Source organism: Petaurus breviceps, unplaced genomic scaffold, assembly GCF_028583685.1.
Source record: "Petaurus breviceps papuanus isolate PSGF00001 unplaced genomic scaffold, PetGlider_PUasm1.0 90825, whole genome shotgun sequence".
Classification (NCBI taxonomy): domain Eukaryota; kingdom Metazoa; phylum Chordata; class Mammalia; order Diprotodontia; family Petauridae; genus Petaurus; species Petaurus breviceps.
Window position 1 is genome coordinate 5,320,855 of NW_027187353.1, and position 10,093 is coordinate 5,330,947.

The following is a 10,093-nucleotide window of genomic DNA, read 5'->3' on the forward strand; positions in this document are numbered from 1 at the left end:
CTATTTGTTTCTAACTGAGGTGGGGCATGTGTGGCTTTGGGGTGTGTCCACATAAGAGAAGTAACACGTTTTTCTTTGTACAGTATCTATAGGGACAGTTTGTAGAATGTGTTGATCAAATAATGAAAGCAATGTGATTTTTATTTTAAAATAACAACGACTACACCCTCCCACCTCCCCCACAAGCATCATAAAAGCATAGACACTATTCAAATGAAAGGGATTTTTAGGAATTCATTGAGTGATCTTGGGCTACTGTCTTCTCTCTTGACTCTCCGATGCTTCCTGTTAAGCAACTGAGTTGGATGAGATGAAGTGTCCCTAGTTCGTTCTGGGGTCTCATGTATTATAAAGGCTGCTTGTAATTGTGGGAATAGTAGGGGGTTTGATCTTAGCTCTTTAGATGGAAAGGACCTAGGGGCAAGGAGCAGATCGGGGACCTCAGGATTCATCCAGTATAATTCCTTCATTTTATGTATGCCTGAGGAAACTTGAGGCTCAGAGAGGTCAAATGACTTATTAGAGGTCACACAAGAGTCCCAGATAGCAGAGAAGAAATCTTAAAGATCACCGTTTGCAATCCCCTCTTTATACAAAGGGGCAAACTGAGGATCGGTTTTCAGACCTAAATCCTTCTGTCTCCATGTCCAAGCTTTCTACAAAACCAGTTGTCTGTCACTGGAAGTTGCCACAGATGACATTGGGGAAGAGTCCTAAGAGCAATGACTGAAAGTAAGGACTTCAGAGTACCTCTTGTTCAATCCCCTTGTTTGAGGAAACCAAGACGCAGGGAAGGGATTTTGCCCAAGGTCACACCAGGAGTAGGTATCAGAGGCAGAACTGAAAACTCTGGGTTTTAATCCTGCCTCTGTTATTCATGACCTTGTATGACCTTGACTCAACCAGTTTCTTCCCTTCTCTGGGCCTCAGTCTCCTTATCTGTAAAATGAGAGAGATGAGCTAGATCAACAATAGGTTCTTTTTCAGCTCTAAATCTATGAGCCTATGATATGGTATTCTTTCCCCAAAATGAGAAGTTAATTTGTTATCTTGTCTTGTCTCAAAAATTCAAATAATAATCATTGTTGTTCGATAGGCAGGGGGAAGCTATGTTTACCCCATTTCAAGGGTACTCCTTTGTTGGGACCTCAGATGGCCTTCTAAGGTCATCCAGACCTCAAATAAGCCTCTCTCTCTGTCTCTCTGTCTCTCTGTCTCTGTCTCTGTCTCTCTCTCTGTCTCTCTCTCTCTGTCTCTCTCTGTCTCTCTCTCTCTGTCTCTCTGTCTCTCTCTGTCTCTGTCTCTGTCTCTCTCTCTCTCTCTCTCTCTCTCTCTCTCTCTCTCTCTCTCTCTCTCTCTCTCTCTCTCTCTCTCTCTCTCTCTCTCTCTCTCTCTCTCTCTCTCTCTCTCTCTCTCTCTCTCTCTCTCTCTCTCTCTCTCTCTCTCTCTGTCTCTCTCTCTCTCTCTCTCTCTCTCTCTCTCTCTCTCTGTCTCAGCTTTAATTTAATACTCCATTTTCAGTTCCAAATTCTTTCTCTTCTTACTTTTACTGCATTGAAAAGTTAAGAAAAATAAAAACCATTCCAAATATGTATAGACATGCAAAACAAATTTCCTCATTATAAACATTCCAAGAAAAAGAAAGAAATAGAAGAAAATATGCTTCAATAGGGCCTCTTTTTTTTCCCCTGGAGGTAGATAGCATCTTTCATTCAAATAAGTCTCTTAACTTCTCTGGGCCTCAGTTTCCTCATGTGAAAAATGAGGGGCTTGGAGTAGGTGACTTCTGAGGTCCCCCCCTTCTCTAAAATCCAGCTCTAGCTATCTGTGAACCTGGGGGTTGTGGCTCGGTTCCTGCCCTCTCCCATGCCTCAGAATCCTCAGGAGCTTACCTGGTAAGGGATGGAGTTCGATGGGTAGGGTTGGGGCAGAAGAGGTTGTTAGTTTTCCGGGTGCCATCTAGGAAGTCCTTGGCAGATTCTTTTCTTAGTTCCTCCACCGCCCTTGCCTCATGTTTCACAAACCACTGGTGTGCTTCAAAACACTTGGTACAGATGAGCTGCTCACATTCAAAGCACCAGAAATCAGCAGGATCCTTGCATCGGTTACAAGAGGCTTTGGCCCCACCCTGGACGATGTTTTGGTAAACAGAAATCCTCCGCTGCAGGCTCTCAAAGAAGAGGTTGTCCATGGAGCGTAGGTCGGTCTCTTGGGCATGAGAGTCCTGGCAGACAGGACATTGCCCGTTCGGCTCGTGGCTCTCCAAGCACTTGGAGCAGATGGTGTGTAAGCAGGAGAGGAGCTTGGGACATTTGCATTCTGATTTACAGCTTTGACAAAGCAGGAAACAAAACTCCTCTCTTATGGCCTGGATGGGGAGAATATCAAGGAGTCACAAGAGCCACCAGAGGCCACCTGTTCCCCAAGCGTCAGGGTCACACTGTCAACCAGGCAGGACTAGATGGGGAGCTCACAAGGATCATAGGACTGCTAAGGCCACATAGTCCAACCCCCTCATTATAGAGACAAGGAAACAGAGGACTGAGAGGAAAAGTGATTTGTCCAATGTCAGAGGTGGGACTGGAACCCAGCCCTCTCACTTAGAGCAATCACTTTTTACCACTTCATGGTTTCTTCTTTCCATACCCCGAGAGAAACAGCTGAGGGATTATGTAGGAAAAATGTCTGAATTTGGAGCTGCAGGACCCAAGTTCAAATTGCAACTCTCTTAGTCCCTGTGGGGCCTGAATTGAGTCACCTTGCCTGCCGTGGCCTATTTTTCTCCTTCATGAAACCAGGGGATTGCATGATATGATCTCTAAAGGCCCTTCCAGAGCTATCATCAAATAACACATGCAAAGCTCTTTCATGGATACTTATTCCTTTCCCTTCCCCACCTTTACCTCTAGACCTAGGATGCTGGGATCATTGATTATTGCTAATTTAACCAAAATTTTTTCCCCCTCTATAATTTATGCTTCTCTCCTTTTATCTGAGAGATGGAGGTTAACTAGGCAGAATATTCTAGGAGTTAACTCTATACAGTCTTAAAGGGAATTCATGGGTAGCCCTTTCATGTCCCAACAAGGAAAACTGTAAAGAATGCAGGACTAAGAGTCCAGTCTGGGCTCTTGTTCTCCTTACAGGGGTATGCTGGAGACAGCTCAAACAAGCTCTAGTGAGCCCACTGTTAACTTTTCAGTGTGGACATTTATACCGTAGAAATCAGGAAATGCTGATTTGTTATTTGACTTTTTTAGATTTAAAAAATCAGGAAATGCTAGGGCTTGATTTATTGTTTGATTTTCTAGACTTAAAAAAAAATCAGCAAATGCTACAGACTGGGGCTTAATTTGTTGTTCTAGACTTAAGAAAGTGATGGAGAAGCATGTTAATGCAGATTAAACTTAAAAGTTTGTTGTGTGCACTTTTGGGGGGAGCTTTTGTTAAACATTTACAAGTACATTTCTGTCCCTCTGACATTTAGTAGTTGTGTGACCTTGGAGAAGTCATTTGACTTCCCTTAAACTCAAATTTCCCAAGTTGGAAAGTGAGGAGGTTGGATTAGCTGATTTGCCCAAGGTACCTTCCAGGTCTAACATACTGAGAGTATGTAATTTCTCTTGAGAAATAATAGTAGCAGAAACGTGCCCACACTTAATGCTAGGGTCAGTGTAGGGGTGGGGGGAAATACAGAGTTTAACTGCCAAATCGAATGGCCTTTTCTTGATCTTCATTCCCATTGACCTCGGGAGGTCATCTGATGCAACTCATCATGTTTTCTTTCTCAATTCTCTGTCCCGTCTGGATGTTCCTACTACTGATCTTTCTCTCTCCCTCCCCTCATCTTCCCACCTCTCTCTGTCTCCTCCTTCTTCTCTCTCCTCTCTGTTTCTGTGTGTCTCTCCTGTCCCTCTGTTCTCCTCTTCTCTTCTCTCTCCTTTCTCCTTCTCTTCTTCTCCCCCCCGCCATGGCTCTGTCTCCCTCTCTTTTCTCTTCTACTTCTCTGAACATTTCTCCTCACCCTCCTTTGTTAGATCATGAAACTCATGAATCCTGTATCTAACTGTGGATGTCCAATCCCCCCGCTCTGTTCTGGGCCCTCTTCTCTCTTTACACTCTCTCTTGTTCCTACGTGTTCAACTATCACACTGATTCAACTATTTTTATTTACCTAGCCAGTGCCAGTCTTTCTCCTGAGGTAAAGTCACATCCAGACATTTCCAAGTGGATATCTTGTAGGTATCTCAAACTCACTGTCTAAAACAGAACACATTATCTTTCCACCCCAATCCATCCTTCTTCTGGCCTTCCCTGGTTTTTTGTGGAGTACATCACCATCCTTCCAGGCTCACAACTTTGGTGTCTTCCTCACTTTTCCTCACTCACCCACCACAAATAAATCGTCAACCAGATTGCCCTTTCTGCTTCCTGAACCTCTCTCCCTTTCTCTCCATTCACACAGTTACCACCAGCCTAGGGCAGGCCTCATCACCTCTAACCTGGAGCCTGGCTATAGCTTCCTAATTCATCTGCATGCCTTAAGTGTCTTCCTTCTCAAATCCATTCTCCTCCCCACTCCCAACTCAACCCCCTCCCCCCACCCCAAGCCCACTAGAGAGTTCCTATTACCTCCAGGATAAAATATATCTCTGTTTAACATTTAAAACTCTTCGCTAGCTGGCCCCTATCTGTCCTTCCCATTATATGTTACTCCCAACCCACACACTCTCCAGTAACAGCCACATTGGCTTGGCTGCTCCTTACACCAAACACTCATCTCCTACCTCTGTTTTTTTGCACAGTCTCTCCCCATAGCAGAATGCATTTGTTCCTCAGAGCTCCTGGTACTTCCCCCACTGAGGGTACCTTGTAAATGTTTTGTATACACCTATCTATATGCGTGTTGTCTCTAGTTTGTTCCTCCCCATCCCCCCATAATGTAAGCTCCAGGAGCTGGGGCTATGATCTGGTTCTAGGTCCAGGGCCTGAAACATAGTTTGATGACTGATTGGTACTTGTGCCTTACCTCCAGTCCCTGCCAAAAAGTACCCCATACCTTGAGGCACTACTAAATTTACGGAAAGTTTTCTAGGTTCTTTTGGAGATCTAGTCCAGCCCCAGCCCCATCATTTGACAGAGGGAGAAACTGTGTCCCAAGGTCACAAAGGTATGACAGAACAGATTCAAGATGAAAACTCAGGTCTCCTGGTCCAGAAAAAGGAGAATTGACTCCAAAGTCAGAAGGCCTGGATTCAAATTTCACCTCTGCTGCTCCCCTCCTCTGTAAGCCCAATTGGGCAAGTCCCTTAACTTCCTTGGGACTCATTTATTCTTCTGGTGTAAAACAAAGTGGTTTTAACTGGCTGGCCTCAGGGGTTCCTTCCAGTCCGACATATATGATCTTATGATTCCCTATGACTTAGATCAGGGCTCTTTCCTTCCTGGTCCCAGTTGCTTCTCTTGGGAAGCTGCCTAAAGGCAGAGAGGTACAGATAGAGCATTGAACTTGGAATCAGGAAGTTGTTGTTCAGGCATTTTCTAATCATGTCTGACTACCTGTGAATCTGTTTGGGGTTTTCTTGGCAGAGACACTGGAGTGGTTTGCCATTTCTTTCTCCAGCTCATTTTACAAATGAGGAAACTGAGGCAAACAGGGTAGAGTGACTTACCCAGGATCACACAGCTAGTAAGTGCCTGAGGCCAGATCTGCACTCAGGAAGATGAGTCTTTCTGATACCAGCTGGCACTATCTACTTTACCACCCAGTTGTCCATGGAGTCAGGAAGACCAGAGTTCAAATTCTACCATAGACACCTTACTAGCTGTCTGATTCTGGGCAAGTCATTTCACCTGTTTACTTTAGTTTTCTCATCTGTAAAGTGGGGATAATAACAGCACCTACTCCCCAGGGTTGTTCCCAGGGTGGAACAAATGAGATAATAATTGTGAGGTGCTTAGTATAACTCCCTGCACAAATGCTGGCGATTAGGATTGCTGTTATTATTATGTAAAATAACTGTAAACCGCTTACCACAGGGCCTGGCACACAGTAAACACTATATAGATATCATTGTTGTTGTCAGTTCAAATCCTTGGACAATCACTAGCTGAGTGACCTAGGGCATGTCGTTTAATTCTGTCTGCCTCAGTTGCCTTACCAGTAAAAAGGGGATGCTAATAATAGCTTGTACCTCCTAGGTGGAGGGGAGGCTCAGCTGAGATATCTGTAAAGCACCGAGCACAGTGCTTGGCACATAGTAGGTGCTATATGCACGCTGGCTATTTTTATTCTTCCTATTAAGTGAGCTAACATTGGTAAAGTCCTTAGCACGGGGTTTGGCCCAGAGCAGGCATCAACGTCAGCTAGCACTGTTACTGTTACTAATGCTATGCTAGCTGCAGAGTGGCGGGCACATAGTAGGTGCTTCCCTTCTGCTCTCCCAGGTCCCGCCCTCCAGGTGAGTTACCTGGTCCCAGGTGTGTGTCCCTGCGCTCGCCTCCTTGAAGGTGGCGCGGGCTTTCGTGCCACCGCTGGTGCTGGCTTCGGGCTGGCTGGAAGTCTCCGAGTCGGCGGGGAAGGACCAGGTGGGAGCCGTGGCCACTGACACCAGGATGGGAGGAGGAGGGGACGAAGGCGGAGGTGGGTCTGCCATCTGCTCCGGCTCCGGGGAGGTGGCGGGCTCCAAAGGCATGGAAAGTTCCTCACAGTTTCGATTCTCGGCAGGTGACCTGGAAGGAGCGGGGCGGAGAGGGTCAGAGGGAAGTGGAGAGGGATGCGCATTGGGGGAGCCAGGCATCTGGGAGGAGCGCCCCGCGAGCCCGCCTACCCTGGAGGCTGACGCTTTAGAAGATCACAGGAAAGAAGGGGGCAGGGAGGGAGGAGGGAGGGAGGAGGGGGACAGAGAAAGAGGGGGGAGGGAGGGAGAAAATAGGAGGAAAGAGAGATGGGAGGGGGAGGGAGTGAAGAAGAGGAAAGGGAGAAGGGAGGAGGGAGAAGGGAGGAGGAGAGGGAGATGGAGAGGAAGAAGGGGAGATGGAGAAGAGGAAAGGGAAAGGAAAAAGGAGAGGGAGAGAGATAAAGAGGAGCAAGGGGAGGTGGGGAAGAGGGAAAGGGAAGGAAAAGGGGGGAAAGAGATAAAGAGGGGAAAGGGGAAGGAAAAGAAAAAAGGAGGAAGAGAAGATAAAAGAGGAGGGGGAGATAAGGGGAGAAGAAGAGGGAGATAAAAGAAGAGAAGGGGAGGAGGAAGAAGAAAAGGAGGAAGGAAAAGAGGGAAAAGAGGAGCGGGAAGAAGGGAGGAAGAGGAGGGGAATAAAAAGAATGGGAAGAGAAAAGAAACAGGAGGAAGGAGATAGGGAGAAGAGGAGGAAGATGAAGAGGAGGAGAAGAGGGGAGGGATGGGTTTGACTCAGTGGATACTAAAGGGGCCCCTGCACGAGGTAGGCTCCGGGGAGGGGGCCTGACCCTTCTCGGGTCCTAGGGAGGAACGCAGCTCACATTCCATCCAGCCAAAAATGACCAAGGGATGAGACAGGTGCTGATGCTGATGCAGATGCTGATGCTGATGCTGATGCTGATGCAGATGCAGGAGATCCGCGAGTCGGGGCTGCCCGAAGGAGATAGGGAAGGAAGGCGCAGGGATACGTGGCCAAGATGGGTACCGAGAGCCGGCGACAGATGCTGTTGTCAAGCAGCCGAGCCCCCCCCAGGGCGTCAGACCCGCAGAGCAGGCAGAGAGACGCGGCGTCTGTGAGATGCGCCTGCCTTCTATGTCTGAGCCGCGAGGCTAAGCCGGGGAATGGGGGTAGGGTGGGGAGGGGGCTTGGCAATTCGGGGAGGCAGGGGATGGGATGGGGGGATGGGAATCAAAGGGCAGCCTCACCCTGGCTCCTCGTTCTGGGACATCTGGCCTCCTTGGGCTGGACCGACCTGGGAGGATGGCGGTTTAGGTTGCAGTTCCGGAGGACAGCGATCTCCTGAGCCCCTTCTCTGCACCCAGAGTCCTGTTCTGGGGAGGGCAGAAAAAAGCTTCTGGTGGTGACAGATCCCTGCCCGCCGGGAGCTCCCAGTCTAGCTGGGGAGCGGAGACAGACAGGGAGAGGGGCTAGAGAGCAGGATGTATGGTCCTGCTTAAATTGCAGTCTTTTCATCTATCCATCTCCCTCCTCTCTCCCTCCTCCCTTCCTCCCTTTCCCTCTTCCTCCCTCCCCTTCTGCACATACTCAATTTTACCACCTCTGTACTTGTGCTCATTGAACGAGGCCTTCTCCCCCTCCTCAACCTTCAAGATGGAGCCTTCTCTGACCACCACAGCCAACGCTGATCTCTGAATCATACTATGTGGGAGACGGAAGGGACTCCCGCCCCGCCCCCATTCCACCCCCGCCCCCCCTTCCAGAGAGAATCACAAGCACTGGAAGGATAGTCCAGCCCCCTCGATTTACAGATGAGGAATCGAATGTTTAAGAAAGATTCAGTGACTTGAAGAGGGTCACACAGCAAGTTAGTGGTAGACCTTGGACTCAACCACTGGTCTGCCGATTCCACTATCCAAGTACTAAGCAAGGTGCTACAAGCTAAAGGTCGCTGAATTTGGAGGCAGGGGGTTCACATCCCATCTCTGTTGCTTACTATCTGTGTGACCTTGGACAAGTCATTTGATTTCCCTGACTTGTCTCAATTTCCTCAGTTCCCAGAAGGGGAGGTTGGACTAGGTGGTCCCTAAGGTCACTTTTGGCTCAGAATGTCTGATTTGCTACCTCCTGTTGCACACAGATGGATTCTATGCCATGGTCCAGCTGTAGTTTTCTAATCATGTTATTTCTTGATTCCTCAACCTGAATGTGAGATCCCAGGGGCAAAGACTGGTCCAGGGGTGGGGAACCTGCATCGTTTAGGCCACGTATGGCCTTCTAGGTTCTCAAGTGTGGCCATTTGACTGAATCCAATGGATTCCACAGGTTCCCCACCCCTCAACTGGTCTAGTGAAAACATTGACCCCCAACTCCTACTGTATGCTAGATGCTATGCTAGGGAATTTATGGTATCTAAAAATAAGCAAAACATAATCTCAATCTTCAAGGAGTTTGTAAGAGGAAGAATAAGTTTTTATCACTTCCAAAAAGCTTCACATTTCTTATTTTTTCAATAAGTATTTATTGGCAGGTTGCTTATGAATGTCAGGGGTTCATATTGGACTTCCAATAAGCAACGGAGAAGAAAGATTATTGGTGTGAGGCAGGTTGGTGGTCTAGAATACCTTCCTGAAGCTTCATAGGAGCCTGGAGGATTCAGAGGATCAGAGAGGTCACACAGGAAGGAGCAAAAAATGGTAGGTAAGATGTGACAATGGTTAGGTAGCTTTGGAAGACTAGACTTCAGGGAGAATAACATGTTTTACTTTCTTTCTAGAATCTCTTATAGATGTTCTGGGAATGAAAATGAAATCTGTCATATGGGAATTTAGAGAATTAAGAGAAGGCATGCAGATAAAGAGGGAATGGGGGAAGAGTACCCAATACCAACCAGGGCCATAACTGAGGAGAATATATTCTGAACAACATGCACAGAGAATTCAAATATCAGAAACAGAAGGAGCTCCCTAAAGAAGAATAAGAAAGGAAAGCAAGCTAGTGATAATAAACTGGCCTTGGAGGTGGAAAGTCCTGAGTTTAAATCTTAACAAACACTGGCTGTGTGTCCCTGGGCAGACCCTATCAGTGCCCAGACTATTCTAAGAATATAAGGGAGTTGGCATCTAAATTAGTAGAGAAGGTTAACCCCCTAATGATGGAATCATAGGTCTGAACCAAAAAAAAAAAGTTATCAATTCCTTTTCTTTTTAAAGCTGTAGTCATTTTCAAAAATGGTCTCCCCTCCCTCATTCACCCTCCACACCCCTCCCTGATTCTTCCTTGTAAAGAAAAACAGTTGAGGAAAACTAACCCATAAAGTAATGCCCTCTGTACAGCATATGCAATGTTCTGCCCTTGTTCACCCCTGCCCCTCCAGTGAGAGGAGGCAAGTAGGTTTCATTATCCCCATGAACTTATTGGATATTTTATTTAAACTAAGTTGGGCAACTTTTGAGTA

General features: G+C 47.1%; 1 protein-coding gene across 5 annotated transcripts in view; it reads right to left on the reverse strand.

Moving 5' to 3' along the window:
• PML (PML nuclear body scaffold) overlaps positions 1–8,342 on the reverse strand; it is a 50,165-nt gene extending 41,823 nt beyond the window's left edge. For all 5 annotated transcript variants that reach the window (XM_069071192.1, XM_069071193.1, XM_069071191.1 and 2 more), the window contains exons 1-4: positions 8,224–8,342; positions 7,884–8,009; positions 6,471–6,732; positions 1,893–2,368 (exon numbers count right to left, since the gene is read on the reverse strand). In XM_069071192.1, coding sequence (XP_068927293.1) covers positions 1,893–2,368; positions 6,471–6,732; positions 7,884–8,009; positions 8,224–8,336 — 977 coding nt within the window. In that variant the 5' untranslated portion in view covers positions 8,337–8,342. The remainder of the gene's footprint in view (positions 1–1,892; positions 2,369–6,470; positions 6,733–7,883; positions 8,010–8,223) is intronic.
• Between the last annotated feature and the right edge of the window lie 1,751 nt (positions 8,343–10,093).